The sequence below is a fragment of the Bolinopsis microptera genome, chromosome 3, assembly GCF_026151205.1.
Source record: "Bolinopsis microptera isolate Bmic1 chromosome 3, MBARI_Bmic_1.0, whole genome shotgun sequence".
NCBI lineage: Eukaryota > Metazoa > Ctenophora > Tentaculata > Lobata > Bolinopsidae > Bolinopsis > Bolinopsis microptera.
In genome coordinates, this window is record NC_087074.1 from 11895188 (window position 1) to 11914771 (window position 19584).

Consider the following 19584-nt stretch of genomic DNA (forward strand, 5'->3'; position numbering starts at 1 on the left):
ATATTTATAGGGTTTCGTGGTTACAATCTGTCGTAGGCTGACAAAATGTCGCCGTGACAAATAATCATTGATTCCTATAAATAACTGTAAATGTCACTCCAGCACCACTACACGTCTTGAACGGACGTGATCGTTTAACTAACTATTTAATCCTGAAGGCTGAAACTGCAATTACACTCCTCTTAATCTGGATCATTTTAATGCGTTGTCTCCGTTACTAAAGCGGATCTCGTGTTCGGTGTTTTACTAAAATGGTACTTGCTTGTCGGATTGGAAGCTTTTCCGTGACAAAGGCCCGTATTCACCAAATTTGGTTAAAGTACGACCTTAAAGGAAGAATTTTAAGTGTCACGTTAAAGTGACACTTAAAAAGTTGGACCTCAATCGAAATTCGTATTCACCAACTGGAAATAGCTCGTACTTTAATTTATAGGTTGACCTATAACTCAAAATGGTATTCACCAATGTTTGATCACACGTGCGTGTTAAAGAAAGGTATTGTCATCGAACCACTTTCAAGCTGTTACTATTCCAGGTCGCAAACTTCCAGAATACGGCATATTTTTTTTAAATATACCATTACGCCATAAAATACACCACCATTTCCAATATGAATGTTTGTATTCACTATACCGATGAGACGGGTTGCTGTAGATATATACCCAAACACCTTCTTAATAAGGCTGGTTCACAAGGCTCCTCGCAAATCCAAAATATAACCAAATAATTGTTGATCAAGGCTTATCCTTCGTCCGCATAAGGCTCAATAACGACAAAAAATAACAGTCTCTACCACTCTAGATCTACGCATGGGGAGACAACGACCACGGTCAGCAAGGAAACGGCGGCACAACAGTAAACAAGACCCCCCAACCAGTGGTGGGTCTGGACTCTCAGAAGATAACCCACCTGTCCTGTGGGAGCTCCCATTGTGTGGCCTGGGCTGAGACCGGGGTCATTCTCCAGCCTCAACACACTCCTATTAAGTTCAGTGTCGCTACTGATCCTCTCGGCAGCTCTATGATCAAGGTTTGAGGATTATGTGATAGAACGTGTTCGTTCTGCATCTGTTGGAGGTTTCCTTGGAATGTGGCATTGTTTAGATGTTTGGTTTCCTCCGGTGATTTTCTGACCGGTATTGACTCAATCCTCTAACTTTCAGAACAAAAAAGATGCAAGTAAATGTTCCATCACCACCTCTCCCGGATCATTGCAGATAACTCGAGCTTTGCCTTCACTGGCTAAAGTCATGCTGGGGCTTGAGTGTGGCGACCAGAAACAGGGTGCTCTGTCCTTTATCATCAAAGCTATGGAGGTAAAAAACTTTAAAACTTGTAATTGTCTCTTAGTGACTATCTTAGTGTGAAAGTTGTTACCCATCAGGCGATGTTTGCGATGGACGGTGTAATAACGTGTTACCCATCAGGTGATGTTTGCAAGGGACGGTGTTATAACAGCATTAGATACGCACGTTAAAGGGATTAAAGCTCCTGTAGAGACTGATAGAGTCCTACCACTCCAGCACTCACTCGATCTGTTCGAGCTGATGGGCGCTGGGGACGCCTGCTTCCTTGTCGAGCTGCTCAAACTTGCGGTTTGTCATTTTACCATTTTACGGCGAAGTGTGAATATTATCACCGTTGCTTAACCGATTAGTTATTCTTATCTCAAAAGAATACACTGGACGATAAATGTATTGTCATGATTTAGTAGACTCTAGAATTTATGAATAATCAATTAAAGACTACTTCAGCCTTGTGTACGTATACCATTTTGCTATATCCTATTCTTGATTGATGTTTGATGGTAACGATATTTCTCTCATCAGGTAGTGGGGAGGGCAGGTGAGCATGGCAAGCAAGCACTGTCAAGGGTCCTTAAATCCCTTGGTCAAGCTAATCCTGAAATTGCAGAAATCCTCTTAGAGTTTTGTATCACAGAATTGGAAGACGTTGTAGCCGAGGTTTTTTTTCAGTACTTCTTAAAACTTTTTGTTAAATACGCTAAACTTCATCAAGATAAACAATCTTCCAGCCGTTAAACTTCAAACCACCTGATAGTTTTAATAGTACCTCGTTGACTTACAAGTACAACACAACTAAACCCACAGGTAGACAACCAGCGATCCGCAGAGCCGGTCTGCCGTGAGTCTCCTCACCCTCACTCTCTCAACGCCTGCCTCATGGGTCAGATAAAGTTCCCTAAGGCTGTGGGGATCAGGATTGAGTTTGATCCACGGTGTAGCACAGAGAAACCTCAGCACTGTCTGACATTCGCTGACACAAAGGTTATTCCCTTGTATATATGTTATACAGATTTATTGTAAATTTTAATGACCGAGAGCGCGAATTGGTGTATCGAACCCCCTCGCTCTCGCCTTATATAGGCACCCACTCTAATCCCCTCAAGTCTTTTCAAAGTCACTTATAGAAACATTTTTAACAGTATAAGAGTCACTCAATCATAGAACTGCCCAATCGCAGAACTCCACTAAAATAAATTCTAGTAACGGCCACTCTGGACTCGAAGTTTAACAAAAGCTTCACTACGTAGAAATTGAATCTTAAAGAGGGTAGAAATGGGACAAGGTGACCTACCATAAACACTAAATCCATAAGACCCAACCACTACAAGTATATTTCCAATATTTGCATTGGTCGTCATATTTTTTGATTATCTTTAATTCTTGATTTATTTTGGGTCTGAAGAGACTACATAATACTCAAATTTAAATAAATGTTAATATATTGAAATAAATTTGAATACCTTTCAGGGTCGCATAATCGCAACGCGGAGCGGAAGAGACAAGTCCGAGTGGGCAAAAGACATCCACATAAACACTACGGAAATAAACTGGAAGTTCTCCAGCGACAGCTCGCCTGCTGGATGGGGATTTAAGTATGTGCTCAGTAAAAACACTTCTAGGAATCCTCTGTACTCATTAGAAATTTTGCAACTAAGAAATTAATTTGGTTCATGCGATTTCCTCTACCTATTTTAGATTTGTCTCCAGTGAAAATGTTACCGAATATATTAAATAACGTTTGCAGGTTCAAAGCTTTCCCTATCCTCCCTCCACCAGTATCAGCGGATGCTATGCCCGACAGATTGGTTCAAGCTAAACCAAGCATCGAAATGGTTGGTTTTGTTCTTAAAACACATAAACTCAATCTTTATAGAAATATCCTAAAGAGTCCATTATTATTTCAGTCGGATGATATTAATTATAGTGATAAATAAAACAATCGAATGTTTACTTGTAGCCATGGTTGATGGTTCTTGCCTGTTCTATAATTTGTTTATAATAACGTTATAACGCGTATAATACTGCCCTGAAATCATCCCTTAACCAACAACAACTGAACAACTGCTTGTAATGTGTAATGTGTAATGACTCGTGTGTAACAGGTAATGTGTAATGTGTAATGTGTTATGTGTAATGTGTAATGTGTAATGTGTAATGTGTAATGACTCGTGTGTAACAGGTAGTGTGTAATGTGTAATGTGTAATGTGTAATGACTCGTGTGTAACAGGTAATGTGTCTACTTGACGAGGACCTAGAGAAGAGTGGTGTGGCCAGTATGATCCAGAGACTAACCTCAGCTCTCGCTTCGTGTGCCCAACTTAGTCAACTGTCAGCTGATAAACGAACTTGGGCCTTACAGGTTAACTATTTTTAAAAGTATTTTGTACCATGAGGGGAGAGGATTGTTGGTATATTAACCTGGAAATGACTAAAATGACCCCGCATAAACCTGATTACTACCGTTTCACAATTATTGATAAAAGTACGGTTTAAAAATTTGCATGGGGTGGTGACTGGCATTTTCTTACATTTTCAGCATCTACGGGGTGTGCTACAACTGGACAACTGCCCATCACTGGACGTACAAGAACTTCTACAAAACCAGATTAACAGCTCCGAGGGAATCAACAATTCTTTAGGTATGTCAAGTTGTGTGGTGTCCGTTTTGGTACTAGAATGACCTACCATCATTGACATTCAACTTCCACGTCTTTAAGTCGACTCTAAAATTCTTTATTAACCCGGAATAGGATTCGCTATTTGCAAACTTACACCGGAATATTTGCGAATCATTATTATCTATCATAAATAGTTCCAAGAATCCAAAATAAAGAAAAAATATCTCCCAGAAACCGCTAAATAAATTCCACTCTGACCAGGTGTGCTGGTAAAAGGGCTGCTGGAAGTCCTACAGAAACAGCACGACCACGAGGCACCTTTGGTACTGGGAGGCAAGCAGCTGATGCACACAGAGTTCTTCAAGACCCTGGTGGCCTTCTGCTGCGACTTGGGGCTGGACAGATGTATCACTCAGCGGTCTTCAGACATCCAGAAGTGGAGCTGGTTTATCAAGTGAGTTGATCACGTGATACCGTGTCAGTGTGACTGAATGAATGATAGTCATGTCATGATCTATCTGTAAGTGCGTTTAGATGAAATTTTTCGAAATTAAACTTATCCCCATTACCATAAAACATAAAATCTGAGGATTGAACTGATGAAACATTGAGTTGGGGAACTACTGTTAGTTCCCAACTCAAAAGAATTTTGCAGGAACTGAATCATCAAAATATTAAACCTGCATATTCCAGATATTGTTCAGCAGCCCGTGTAGCAAATGCTCTGGACAAACGAACTGTTTTCCCGTCCCCCTTCCTGACTGAAGTGCATGACAGAGTGCTAACTGTATGTGGTCCTGGTGTCAGTGACCAGTCCTATGCTAACAACTCCCTTTTCTCGTGAGTACTAAAGATTATTCTGCACTTTTATTGAGATAAGTTGATAACCTTATTTTACGGTTGTAATATTCAATTTTTATACTTTTTTTATTTGTAAAGTATATTTACAAATAACAATAGTATAATGCTCAGATAATCTCGTGAAATGAACATAATTTGGTTCAGGAAGGAACTGTTGACTCAAAACCTCAAATTCTCAAATGATCTAATACAAGACTTTATATGACTAAGATTTATTTCACCCCAGACAAGAGATGGACATCCAGCTGCTAGCCTGTCAGAGTGCCTCTCCCACCCAGTGGAGTCTGACACCCTCTGGTAGTGGAGCTCTCTACCTTTGGGGTCACAATCATCGCGGCCAGCTCGGCGGAATAGAGGGACAAAAGGTTTGATAATCCCCCTGAACTCTTGATCCTGTTTGATTGTATCCTCATACTAATTGTCATTGAATTTTGGTCACCTTATCGCAGTTTTCTGCCGTGTTTGTTGCACAATTTATATGCAGGTGAATGACCTGACAATCATGCCTGATGACTCATCTGGTTAAAAGCACCCCAGTTTCAGCCTTATAAGGCATCATTGTCATAATGTTCGACCTATAAAAGTATAAAAGTTGAAAAGACTTTGAAGAGACTTTTAACTTTTTAAGAGAAAATAATGATTTATTGCATCATCTTCAGGTGACAAAACCAACCTTTTGCGAGAGTATAGCAGCCTTGCAGCCTACTGAAGTGGCTGCCGGAGAACAAACCATATTCATCATTTCTGACGGAAAGGTCTACTCAGCAGGTAAGATACTGATAATTGACGTGGTGTGACGTCATTTTACGTTGTGTGACGTCATGTCACGCTGTGTGACGTCATTTCATCATATCACGGGGTGACTTGTGAATTAGCAGGTGCGATACTAAGTCCTTCAATACTTCCTTTGAACTGTAAGTGTGAGAGCTGCAAGGCCGTGATATTTTTAGATGCTTTGTCTCCATTGCTATGACTCACATAACATGAGACAAAGCATTAATGGCTTATAAAAGTATCACGGCCCCAGCTCTCGCACTTACAGAAAGAAAGTTTTTGGGATATCAAATTCCTGTCGATTAATCCGTAAATGGTCCTATAAGAAGACACATTCAAATAAGACATAACATTTATTGTGCGATTTAATATTTCTACCTTTAAGTAAGAATGACCATAATTTTCTAGAAGATATTGCGCAAGATAAATATCCGACTGAAATGTTATTTTTCCTCAATGAGTAGCACCTAGAAATAGGACAAGGGATACAACAGTTTTACCAGATCAATTTCAATGTCAACATCGTTATCAGTCTCACATTATTTGCTACAACTCAACAACTGTTATAAGTATTAGGTCGCTTCTAAGAAGGTCGTGTCAAGTCTTTATTCTAACATTCTTACAGTCGCGAAGTATTTAACATCTATCTCCAAAAATGTTTCTGTCGATCTACTGAAAGCTACATCGGCCGACAGAGTTATCCAAGTCCTTCTATCCTTAGATATACTTCTAATATATCGCACTTGCACGTGCTATATATATAGCACTTCTAATAATATAAGTGCTAATGAGTCACCTAAGATGTTCCTTGCATATACAGCGAAGGTCTCTTGAGATACAGCTCAGTGTCAGTCGTATAAGATTAAGTAAATTAGTTTTTTATTTTAAATAGTACTATAGGATTAGTACTAAAGGTGTCAGGACGTAGATAGTCAGGATAATGGGGTTCCATGTGTGTATTATATATTTACAATTTACTCGAATATGTCAAACCCGAATTTGTCCGCATGGTTATCAGTAAACTGCCCCACCCTGTTGGCGCCCCCACCCCCTCCAGTTAAGTACAGCAACATGCGGTCCATCAGAAAAAACAGACCCCATTCTACCACCGCTAGATATATTCTCAATGCATGATACAACAACTTCTGCAGAAAGAACTTCTTTCTGCAGAAGTGAGATCATCTCTCTCTCTCTCTCTCTCTCTCTCTCTCTCTCTCTCTCTCTCTCTCTCTCTCTCTCTCTCTCTCTCTCTCTCTCTCTCTCTCTCTCTCTCTCTCTCTCTCTCTCTCTCTCTCTCTCTCCCTCTCTCTCTCTCTCTCTCTCTCTCTCTCTCTCTCTCTCTCTCTCTCTCTCTCTCTCTCTCTCTCTCTCTCTCTCTCTCTCTCTCTCTCTCTCTCTCTCTCTCTCTCTCTCTCTCTCTCTCTCTCTCTCTCTCTGCTAAAATGTCGGGAATAATACATTTTAGTTGGTACTAAGAAGGTAATAAAGCCATTGTTCCCGTAAAATGATCCAATTCAACTCGTTGGGGGACTCTTCGGTAGTAAAAGCAACCGAGTTTTGGAACCTGTTTCCTAGGGAAGTAGACAAAAAAAATGCCTTAGAAATTAAGGACATATATGTAAAACCCCGATTTACCGAGTTAGGGGTTAAACTTAATCGGGGTGCGGTAAATCAGAATTTTACTGTACTTGGTGTCAGTACTGGAGTGATTTTATGATACAGATCACCATTTGACGTGATTATGAACGAAAACCGTCTCATTTAAGTAATAACATAAAAAGTCGTAACTGGATTATGATGTTCATTTAAACAACATCGTGGTAGCCGTAACCACGTGCGTCAATACATTAACTGAGCATCCGTGAAGCTGGCGATTTATTTAAATTGTCAAAGTTTGTGGTTTTCACTTTTTATTTGTGGGGCACTAAAACAAATTTATTTCTTTACTACAAACGAAAAAATAAAATCAGCAAATTAAAAATACCCAGGATTGAAATTTCCAGCAAACCATGACAACCCGCTGGAGTGAAATTTGAAGTCTTAAACAAATAGGTAGACGTGCAATCAGCTTAAAACGGCCATCAAGCTTTTCAAGTTTTTACGACAATCTAGATCATAAACTCTCTAGTAGGTTGCCATGGTAGATAAAAAGCGAGAAGAGAGAGCAAAACGCAATTAAAATTAATATAATCAATCAATTACCTTACGAGACATGTTTTAAAAGTACAAAAGTTGGTGGTTTTCCGAAAAAAACGCCATATTTTCGGACTACCAAAATTAAGATCACCATAATTTTTTTCCCCAAATTATTTTTCACGTATTTTCTTGTATTATGACTTTGTCGATTTACTATCAATATAGTAAGTTATCAATATGATTTATCTAACAAATGAACACTAATATTACACCTGGGACTACACTGGAGATAGAAACGTCCTTGAACCAGAAGATCAAGAAGATCAACAAGAAATTGACTAATTTTTTCCATTTCATATTTTATTTTATTAATTTTCTCAAATATTGGGAATTATTTTTGTAAAATAAAGAAATGAAAAAAATCCCCAAATACCATAATTTAATTTGGGGTACGAACTGAGTTGGTTTTTGGAAAAAAATTTCATATTTTCGTTCCCAAATCATTTAAGTCACCGGAATTTCGTCGAGTATAAATATGTCTCGTAAGGTGTTTAAATAGTTAAATGATCAAATTAATCAAATTAATTAAATTAATTGTTAAGGTTGACATACTCTTTGTTGCAAAGGTAGTAAGTAAGTTTCCTTTGAAACATGAATAATATAATAAATATGGCATAATTTATGTTCGCTTTTTTTAGTTTTTTGGTAAGTCAAATGTGATAAAAATATAATTAGAAGAATGAAATTTTATAACAAATAAAATAAACAGGATATCAAATCAGCTAGCCTTTCAAACAGTTCTTATTATGATCCATATCATTTATTAAAACAATTCCAACTTTTTATTCATTCTGAAGGTAATATTTCTGCTACACAAAGACTACACTACAGTTCAGAATTATTTTTATTTCAAATGTTATTAACTGCGCTCATAACCTAAGTAAGATTAATTTCAAGATGCTCATTTTTAAACCTAAGTATGTACAATTCATCCGATTCCTCGCACGTCGAAACAAGCGTATTTTGAGAGATATGTTCTGCTAATTTTGAAATGATTTCCGAGTCAAAGAGTTTTATACTGTTATAAAGTGCTTTTGATATGTCTTGCCAAGTTCCTGTCACCTAGTTCCTAAGTTTCTGTCACTTAGTTCCTAAGTTCCTGTCACCTAGTTCCTAAGTTCCTGTCACCTAGTTCCTAAGTTCCTGTCACCTAGTTCCTAAGTTTCTGTCACTTAGTTCCTAAGTGTCTGTCACTTAGTTCCTAAGTTCCTGTCACCGAGTTCCTGTGACAATAAGCTGGGAAGGAGGATCTTATTGATCTATCTTCTTCTCCAGATCACCTTCTTGGTCACCGTTTTCAGGATTTCTGCACCTTTGGATCACTCTGAAAATTGTGCTTTTAGTATCATTTTGAGAGTAATCAGTAAAGTGACAAAATTCTAAAATTCCAAAAAGTTTAAAATTCTTACTATATTTTTTCTTACTATACCATCGACTGTTTTTCACCACAAAATTATCGATTAAGATAAATAATTTTGCTAATAAAGTCCATCATGGCCGGGTGCATGGTTATATAACAAAGTTAACAAAACTATAATTCCAATGTTGAAGAATTAGTAAACGAGCTAGCCGTTTTCAAGCTCTTTAAAAAAGGAAATAAGCAGGTTCTCATCCCAAGCTACTCACACTTGTACGATACTGCAGATAATGAGTAGCACTCCCACACCCAAGAAGGCCAGCATGATGCCGATCACGGCATATGGTAGGATCACTTCCATCTGCATACTGGACCTTCTTGCTACAAACTAGGATAATCATTAATCAACTTGACGATAGTTTGGGACGCGACTTTATTGTAGGCAGTTGCAGTTATACAGACACATTTATTCCCTGGATCGTTTAATTTTATGTAGATGAACGTGAACTATCCATTGAAAGAAAAATAGTAGATGTAAACAGATGTAAAACACGTGATCGGTATTTGCACAATCGCAAAACAGTACAAAGCTTAATTTCGCGTCAACCATTCGTTATAACAAAAATGTTATCGGATGGCCGAGGAATCCTGAAAAACGTAGTGAACTATACTGGAAATAATGTAAATATGTACCACTAAGAGACAGATTAAAATGGAAGCAAAATATTTTCAAAACATGTATTCAAATCAGATATTTATGAGGTGCCGTGTAGTACGTGGCTGCATAAAGGACAGTGCTGTGTGTGGCTTCATAATATCGTGCAGATCAGAATGAATGAGAATGAAAAAGATAGTCGGTCACCTTGGCCAGCGCTGATTGGTCAATTCTTTCACCAACTTTTTACCAAATAAGAGATAATTCGCCGTTCTCAGCTATAATCCGTTGTTATGCAGATTGCATTGATCACCCGTATTATTTACCTTTGAGCGATCTAACAATCGATGTAAGAATAACATATTTTTGAAAATGTTAAAAAATTTGAATAGGATGAGGGGATATCTAAGGTTTGCTTTTTTTTACTACTTGAATGTGATCTCAGTTAAGAGAGTGACTAAAATTACTATAAAACAAATAATTTGAGCCCGAAAATGGCGTTGACGCCGAAAATTTGCCTACATTCCTAACTTCCTGTTTCATTTGTCCTTGTCTCTTCCAACTGGATATTATCCAACTATCAGTAATTCAATCATGAGACTAATAAACAGCGGACTACTCCATCATTTGACTAAAATAAAAGTACTGATCTGAATATTTACTTCACATATTGCGTAAGCCATATTTATTATCAGCATTATGTAAGCACTAGTGTAACTCGTGCCTACGGCCGGGACACCACTATCGCAGTTGAAATACAAAAGTATAAACCCGCCTATTATATTTGAAAACACGCATAACATTGTCGTATGAAAGTATGAACTCCCTCTACAGTCCAAACAGACCGCAATGAGTGCCTAATAAGCTTATAGTATTACATGACAGTGAATATCGAGGCTAAATTAATTATGATTTATATACCAATGCTGCCTATGCAGTAATGGGAGAGGGAGGGAGGAGGGAGAAAAAGTGATCCATTTTCTGTCACATTTGTGGTAAAAACCATCAATTAAACCACTTACCACCGACCGATTTAAAAAACCTTTATCATTTGGCTTCGTCAGAGCGAACGAACAGACAAACATACATCTTGAGATTATTAGTATATATTACGCTCAGGCCTAAATCCAGATTCAATCCCTAAAATCACACGAGCATTTCATTCCATGCCAATTGCAACTCATCGATCCCCTGAGCACTCCATAAGAAACGCAACTGAAGCAAGCACCACAATTGTACGAGATCCACAACCATGATGGGAGATCTAATAGATCATTATATAACTCTTGTGATAGAGGTACTCTATTTCCGTACCTCGTTATTATCCCTTCCCAGTACAGCAGAACTTGTTGTGAAAGTCCCTTCAGTCGACTATATTTCTCACTATATCCAACGCTCGAAACTTTGGCACCAAAAAACTAGCAATTACAAAGGAATGACACTGATAACTCTAAATTTAGGGGCTATCTAAATTCAGGGGTAATGAAGCTTGCCTCCTCACAAAGAGTAAGACTTCTATAAAGAAAGGGGTCAGAACTTCTAGATTCCTTTCTATAACAACTACCTCATACCACATCTAATCGAGAAACTGTGAACTTAACACTCCGTATTGACAGGTAACGGAACGTACGGACGACTGGGTATAGGGAGCAATGACTCCGTTTCCATGCCGACCCTGCTCAAGTCCATCCAACACATTACTATCACTAAGATAGCAGTCCACTCAACCGGAAAACACTGTCTGGCTCTGTCTCAAGACGGCGAGGTATTTCAAAACTTAACATTTAAACTCCCTGAGTCATTGTTACTTCTCCAACAAGTTGTAAACTCCCTGAGTCATTGTTACTTCTCCAACAATTTGTAAACTCCCTGAGTCATTGTTACTTCTCCAACAAGTTGTATTAATATCGATAGTATTAGTAGTTCTGTGCGTTTTCCCCCGAAGGGCCCTGTTAATGTTCCTTTCCAGGTTTTCAGCTGGGGTGAAGGGGACGACGGGAAACTTGGACACGGTTCACGCAACAACCAGGACCGACCACGAGTCATCGAGGCTCTCAGGGGAAAACAGGTGAATTTTAACACGGTGTATACTGCATAGTAACACATGAAACTCAGGAGTTACGGCAATTGAAAGTCTCACAACTGAGTGTTATCATTAGTTGTACAACTCTTTTGTTTTTCTTAGATGAGCAGTCAGCTTATTGCTGAACGTGACTCTAAAATGTGACCTAATGCTCAGATAACATTTCCCCAGGTAATAGAAGTGTCAGCTGGCGGTGCCCACAGTGCAGCAATAACGACACTTGGTCGCTTGTACACGTGGGGCAAGGGTCGCTACGGCAGACTAGGTCACGGAGATTACGACGATCAGCTGAAACCCAAGATGGTGGAAGCACTCAAGACTTACAAAGTCACGCAGGTCAGCCTCTCATATTGATTTGGGACAGAATTTCGCTCCTTCATCTGGCCTTTAGCCGAATACACAAAAACGTTCTCACTTGAGAATTGCTGGTGACAAGTTCAATTTTATTCATATATTCGGATTTGTACTCTATTACATGTACTCAAACATGTACTCTAACATGTACTCTAGTGATAGGGAATAATAATAATAATTCCTGCCTGTAGGTTGCATGTGGAAGTGGGGACGCTCAGACCCTCTGTATCTCAGAGGGTGACGTTGTGTGGTCCTGGGGGGACGGGGACTACGGCAAGTTGGGTCGTGGCGGCAGTGACGGCTGCAAGGTACCCAGAAAGATAGATCCACTGCTCAAGTGTCAAATAGTAAAGGTGAATATTTCTTTTTGTTATTTCATTGGAATGCAGAAACGTAATATTTTAAGTGGATGTCAAGTGTACCAAGTTGTCATGAACATTCTAATCAAGGATCGCGCTACTGTTGCTGTTACCTCAAACACTATCTTATCTCAAATAAACAAGTTAAGGTTGCTTTCTTTACAGATTGTGTGCGGAAGTCAGTTCTCTATGGCTCTGGGCAGGAACGGTGATCTTTACACCTGGGGAAAAGGAGACTATCACAGACTAGGTTAGTTCCTGTTGGACTCATGCAGTTTGAGAGATTCCATTATATGACTTATTTTGGGCGTCCTTTGTTAACTTTATAGTCCTTATCGGTAGCAAATCAAAGACTGTCAGAAGTGTGAAGGATTTTCATTAAAGAGGATGATACACAATTAGAAATATATTATGCGTTGGGGCAAGTAGCTGTATGGAAAGCACTCAAGCAGTTGTTATCAACGGAGTAAGAATACGGAATGGGGGTCTCCTTGTAAACATGTCCCTGTCGAGAACTAAATTTATATACTGACTCTACGACTGACGCAAGGTGTTTTACTTATATTATTCATTATACCTTATTAACGAACGCTCCGTGCAACTTCTCCCGACTTGCGTAATCCTCTTTGAATTGAAAACCATGAGATTTTGTCTGTTCTTAATTTATTTTGGCCCGGTTATTTCTTAGAAAATGGGTCGGTTCTAGAATTAGGTTGTAATTGATCATTGTAAGTCCCTTATATAACATAGAGCATTGAAATAAAACAGATGAAAATATAATTTTGTAAATGATAGTGCTCTAAAACAGTTATTTAAAATAAGAAGGTCTAAACTAAGTATACCTCTCTGAACAAAATAACCTTTTCTACTTTCTAAACAAATTATCCTCCTTTAAAACAGTTTTCCTTCTCAGGGCACAGTAGTGAGGATCACGTGAGATGGCCACAACGTGTGGTTGGTCTAAACGGTCAGAAAGTGGTTGAGATCAGTTGCGGCAGTTTGTTCTGTGTGTGCGTTACCGATGACCATCAGGTTTGTTCCCCCTCATTTGTTTCAATGAAATATTTATTTAAAACTTATTTCGACGATTTTAACAAGAGTTTTTCCAGAAAGTACCGATAGTTTGTATTATAACTAAGATCTTAATTAATAATATTTGGGTATTAACCAAGGTAAAATGTGTCAGGTGTACGCATGGGGTGATAATGACGAAGGTCAGTGTGGTAACGGAAAAACAAACGCTGTTCCCACACCCCAGCTAATAGACTCATTGCAGGTTTGATTTGTTTGTTGTTCTCTGCTTACAGACTTGAAATTGCCAGTTGCCACAAATTTTTTGATATCTTTCAACCTGATGAGTATATAGTGTATCAGTTTATAGCCTGCAAAATGACAGCTTAATAAGCGCGAGAAAGATCCTCCCTCAAATTCAAAAAAGCGAAAGCCAAAGTATACCAAAATAATAACTAATAATCGACATTTTGTTCTGATTAATGGTGGGCTGATTGACAGGGATCGGATGCTCCTTTGACGAACAATTATTGCTTGATTATTCGAATATAAGTGATATTTAACATAACGATCAACATATAAACTGCCTGGGTGTCCCTAGCAATCTGTCGTGAGACATTTACAAAAAATTGGATATCACGTGATATGATAATCTAATTATGTTTCATATATTAGCACATCACTGTCTTAATGCTTGACTAAAACTCATAAATCAACTCAGAAAATCTCAAACCTGTCAGCGAGAAAATCTCGGCCACCAATTCCTCGTAATTAGTTGTAGCGAGCGGAAGATATTAAATCTGACGCAATCACGTGATCAAAGATTTAAATTCTTAAACTGAAGAGGAAGAGCTTCCTCCAGCTATTTGGATAATGACGGAGCAATAATTTAAAATTAGGCCAACATTAATTTATTGCCCTTCGGGGATGAATTCTGCCCTTCGGGGATGAATATTTAACTTATTCCAATTATATATTACTTTTGAATAAACATTGGCTGGTACTACGGACCAGTCCCCCAATCAACAGACCTGGTTGAGGCGAAGAAGCGTCATGTCGCCAGCTTTATTCTATTGTTGTAAAATAACCTTAGATTTGCTTTTGGATTTCGATTAGCTTGAATGGAGTCAGGCAGGCTAAGATGATTTTACAGCTGTACAGATAGTATAATCAAGGTACATATACATTATACAATAATGTCGAGGTCATAATGTGATATCTAATGTATATTTTCTTAATTGCCATATAAAATATCTATCAAGTTTTTAAACTCCCTTATAATTACAGGGTAAACGTATCAACAGAATAGCCTGCGGAAGTGCCCACGCTATAGCTTGGAGCACGTTAGAACAAAGTGCTTCCACCAAACAACCGGACAACATCCCCCCAGAATACCCTCTCTTACTGGATACTCCTATCGAGAACCTCAGAAACAGACTTATCCTCCTCCATTCCTTCTCTGAGGTTTATTGGTGGCATTTTACACATGGCTGCAGTTCTTGGTGTCATTTTTCTGCCCTGTTAAATTATTAACTGTTTTATGTAGACTGATGCAATACAATGTATACAACTGCTTTCACGTACACCAATATATAGAAGCATAACCACATCCTCCCCAGATATTCTCATGTGCGCTGAGGATGTTCAGTTTAGAGGCCACCTCACAAGGTCACAAGGTCACGTGCTCTCTCCGACACACCCTGGTTATGTCCCACAAGGAAACGGCCTTCAAGAAAGTTGTCCAGGCTACCATGATACGAGACCGCCAGCATGGACCCATACTGGAGCTCAACAGAATGTTCAGCAGCCAGGTTAGTTACTACTATTATTATTAATTATTGTTATTGACGCTATTTTCTTTGCCAGATAATAGTTAGAGCTATAAAGTATAAATAGATATAGAAATAATAATGAATATAGTTTCTGTTTAGTAAGATATTATAGTCTAAATGCCTTTGCCATTTTAAACAATCAATGATACAATTTTGGGTGTATCTGCGGTTGAAAGGCAAAATTTCTAGAACAACAAAAATTATGATATCTCACGGACAAGCCAATAATTAGCTAAAAATTCTGAAACGCTTATTCAACGAAAGAACCCGAAATATTAGATCTCTCTGATTTGAAAATATTTCTGCTTGCTCTCTCTTTATCTGATTGCATGATAATCATAAATCATATTATAATACTCTCTTTTGTCCATTCTAGAAATCAAGAGCATTGTTTGATACTATTGACTAACGTATGCTTTATTTTAAGAAAATCGATGCTGTATTCTAAAATATTAAATGGGTTCAAGAACTCCAAAGCTGGTAAAACCGAGAGGGTTGAGGCATTATTTGAGACGCTAATGAAAGAAGTTTAACTCGTTAAGCGTATTAGCTCCCACGAAAAGCAACAAGAAAATGTAGCAACTACTTACCCAATATCCAGAAAAAGAAATCATGCTCTCCAATTCTAACTTAATAATATGTACCCACGTGATCCCCATATAAGGAGTTGTAGTATAACTCTGATTCGTGTTCAGGCTCGTGGTACTAAAGATTGGAGCAGGACTATATTCGCTCAAGCGTGTTCCATGCTGATCAACGTGTCTTCTGAATCGTTCCTGCTGCCACACCGAGCTTGGAAGGTAAGAACTTTGCGGTGTCCTTTAAATAGTGCATCACCGTTATAGTTTAAGTCTACATTTTTCGTTTCATCGACTTTATAAGGGATCGTTCTCATGTTACGTAGGGATGGGGATGTAGTCTAAAATGGCCAAAATTTGGCATACGAAATATAACTGTCCTTGTCTAGGGCTGTAAAACTATGTAGGGGGGAGCCAAGTGGATATTTGTAGATATTTGGATAATGTCATCCACTTTTTTCGTGAATTATCCATTACAATAATCTACAAATATCTACATTTATCTACAAAAAATGTATATCTCAAATATGTGCCCAGAAATTCTACTGAATTTTTGGAGATAAATGTATAAATTTGTAGAATGTCATCCACTTTTTTCGTGGATTATCCATTCTACATTAATATACAAATATCTACAAATATCCACTTGGCTCCCCCCCCCCCCTATGTAAAAACTGTAAAACCATATCCAGGTGCGGTTTGTGGGGGAGAGCGTAGACGATGTTGGGGGCGGATACTCTGAGTCTATAGCGGAGATGTGCGAGGAGCTGCAGTCGGGGGTTCTACCCCTCTTTATATTGACCCCCAACGGCAGGGTCGACAATGGGGTTAACAGGGATTGTTACTTGTTTAATCCTGCTGCTACTAGCCCTGAGGAGACAAACATGTTCAGATTCCTAGGTAAATTCTACATTTCCATTAGCTTATCAATTCTCTTGGACTATCTAGATGAAAATAATACTGGCTATGTACCTTATGTTTCCAGTGAAAGTGTGTCCACATTAGTAAGTTAGTAAAACTCAGGACAGGTATGCTAAATATTTGTGTTTAGATTGTGATCAATTAAAAACTTGCCTTATCCGCAGGAATATTGATGGGAATATCAGTAAGAACTGGGTCTCCTCTAGCTCTGGACATTGCGCCCCCTATGTGGAAGCTACTAGTTGGGCTCCCTCTCTCAATTGATGATATGATTGAAATAGACAAGGACTATATGGCTGGTACGAAACAATCGCTTCTATTATTCAGTCCACTTTTTTCTAAAGAATATCAATTCTTTAGAATTCCAATGTTCTTTTGATGAGCACCGTCTGCTTTGAAAGAAAATTGCAGTGCTTCGAATCGAGTTGCGTGCTTTTTGAAACCAACCCGCAATATATAAAAATGACCCCATGTAACATATATCTGAGAATTTCTCTCTCGCAGGCATAAATTTCTTCCGAGATCTACCGAACAAAGAAGAGGAGTTTGACGCAATAGACATGCCATTTAGCACACCAGGGGCAGCGGGACAGGAGGTCCCACTCAGCTCCACCTACCACCGTATTAACCTGACTAACAGGGATCAGTATGTGCAAAGCGCTCTTGATTACCGGCTGCATGAGTTCGACTTCCAGGTCAGTATCTGGATTAGGGAGGGGGCCGGGGGGTTTCATTGTAACTAGCCGATATTTTTAGTTTTTACCTGCGATATTTGTACCTGCAATCAGTTATCAGAGGTGCTATTTACAAGCGTTGGATACGGTGTTGTTTAACTTGCCGTATACTTTCTGTATTTAACGGGTAATTTTGCAAGAATAGTAAAGATAAGGGATTTTTTATCCCCACCTGAATAGAACCTCTGCCTGCAAATGAAACAATCTATTTTTGTATTTATCTAATTATTTAGTTTGGGGCTAGTAACAACAATTACAAAAGGTCCCGTTAACTTGTTTAGCGACGACTGTAAGGTAATAATAATCTGTCCCAATTCAGGTGCAAGCAGTGGTGGAAGGTTTAGCTAAAGTCATACCGGTCCCCCTGTTATCACTGTTTACTGGGGAGGAGCTGAGAACTATGGTATGTGGGCATCCTGACATACCACTAGACATGCTGAAGTCTGTTGCTGTTTACAAAGGTAAAATATTGTTAATGTTACTGTGTGACAGATCTCTTGTTTTCCTTCAAATTATTGAGGGGAAGGAAAGGAGTCGACGACTACCCGACCACTTGTCGAAACTCATTTAAATTAGACCGAACACTTCAGTAACATTAGGATTTCCTACACCATTCTTTACTCAGGCGTGGAATACAATTCACCGCTCGTCCAGTGGTTCTGGGAGATTCTGGAAATATTCTCACCCAGCGAGAGATCACTCTTCTTGCGTTTCGTTTGGGGTAGAACTCGATTACCTCGGAACATAGCTGACTTCAGGGGTCGTGATTTCGTTCTGCAGGTACATTAACACTTCACAGTTTGTCTGGAATTAAGCTGCAATGGTTTCAGTCATTTTGTTGACTTCGCTTTTCGCACATCTTAACCTTAAGCTTTCTCTGACGACGTGATTTAAATTACTGAATGATCCTCCCTTAGGTTCTGGACAAATACCAACCACCTGATCACTACATGCCGGAGAGTTACACTTGCTTCTTCCTCCTGAAGATGCCTCGCTACTCTTCAAAAGAGGTTCATTTCTATCACTGAAACTTTACAGGATTGATCTCACTTTTCTTCTTCTTTTTTCACTCAAGTTAAAAATTCTGACCGTATCATTATAACTTGAGATGGTGCAATATTGAATCAATTTTCTATACTGTCAGACTTTTCACTGTTAATTTTTCCCATGATAACTTCTACCTGCCACAACATTGGCTGTTAACGACTTTTTAATGATACGCACTAGGTTTTTGGTAAATTGATCAATGGTCCAATCTTGTGCATGATTATACCAATTTTGGCGCCTAAATTTGTCGCAGAAAGTATTCAATCTATTTTAAAGACTTTTATTTCACGTTGGTAACATTCCTCTCCCAGATTCTAACAGAAAAGCTCCGATACGCCATCAACTTCTGCAAATCAATAGACACAGATGACTACGCCCGTATCACACGTGACGAGGGTATAGGCGATGGGGAGGACAGTGATATCGAACTGGGATCTCAGTAAATGATAATTGTATATTTTGTATTATGTTAAGACGAAGTGCAGTATTATGCAGCATGTGTAAGTAAGTATTTGAGTATTTTCAAGGTGACACTCACAGTCTCGTACACTTGCGGGTACTGTATTACATGTAATATCCAAGTTTTCGCTTTTTTCTAATTCAAATTATCTTTCCACGAATTTATTACTTGTTTGATTGAAACTGAGTTACGTTTTAACTTTCAATTCAATCCTTTCAATTTGTTGATTCTCATCTTCTGTAAATTAAGTTTCTACACATTCGAACTCGAAATAATATTTAAAACATGTGATAAATGTTCTATATAATAATCGGACTTATTTGTTCATACCGCCTTGTACTTTGTTATAATATCGATAATCGTATTACGTCTCCGATTTATCAAATTCTATAGAAATAGAATTTATTCACATCTGCTGTTGAACGAATTTTATAAAA

General features: G+C 38.5%; 1 protein-coding gene across 2 annotated transcripts in view; it reads left to right on the forward strand.

Annotated features, from left to right (window-relative positions):
• The window catches only part of LOC134813427 (E3 ubiquitin-protein ligase HERC2-like), a 94358-nt gene extending 74774 nt beyond the window's left edge, over positions 1 to 19584 (forward strand). For both annotated transcript variants that reach the window (XM_063821202.1, XM_063821203.1), the window contains exons 62-91: positions 802 to 1029; positions 1163 to 1315; positions 1427 to 1594; positions 1829 to 1963; positions 2111 to 2287; positions 2774 to 2898; positions 3051 to 3138; positions 3535 to 3666; positions 3844 to 3946; positions 4187 to 4379; positions 4619 to 4765; positions 5013 to 5151; positions 5446 to 5554; positions 11385 to 11533; positions 11738 to 11836; positions 12023 to 12187; positions 12397 to 12558; positions 12730 to 12814; positions 13478 to 13596; positions 13751 to 13840; positions 14863 to 15039; positions 15195 to 15386; positions 16103 to 16207; positions 16678 to 16885; positions 17071 to 17205; positions 17411 to 17601; positions 17960 to 18101; positions 18266 to 18420; positions 18558 to 18650; positions 18999 to 19584. In XM_063821202.1, coding sequence (XP_063677272.1) covers positions 802 to 1029; positions 1163 to 1315; positions 1427 to 1594; positions 1829 to 1963; positions 2111 to 2287; positions 2774 to 2898; positions 3051 to 3138; positions 3535 to 3666; positions 3844 to 3946; positions 4187 to 4379; positions 4619 to 4765; positions 5013 to 5151; positions 5446 to 5554; positions 11385 to 11533; positions 11738 to 11836; positions 12023 to 12187; positions 12397 to 12558; positions 12730 to 12814; positions 13478 to 13596; positions 13751 to 13840; positions 14863 to 15039; positions 15195 to 15386; positions 16103 to 16207; positions 16678 to 16885; positions 17071 to 17205; positions 17411 to 17601; positions 17960 to 18101; positions 18266 to 18420; positions 18558 to 18650; positions 18999 to 19130 — 4296 coding nt within the window. In that variant the 3' untranslated portion in view covers positions 19131 to 19584. The remainder of the gene's footprint in view (positions 1 to 801; positions 1030 to 1162; positions 1316 to 1426; positions 1595 to 1828; positions 1964 to 2110; positions 2288 to 2773; positions 2899 to 3050; positions 3139 to 3534; positions 3667 to 3843; positions 3947 to 4186; positions 4380 to 4618; positions 4766 to 5012; positions 5152 to 5445; positions 5555 to 11384; positions 11534 to 11737; positions 11837 to 12022; positions 12188 to 12396; positions 12559 to 12729; positions 12815 to 13477; positions 13597 to 13750; positions 13841 to 14862; positions 15040 to 15194; positions 15387 to 16102; positions 16208 to 16677; positions 16886 to 17070; positions 17206 to 17410; positions 17602 to 17959; positions 18102 to 18265; positions 18421 to 18557; positions 18651 to 18998) is intronic.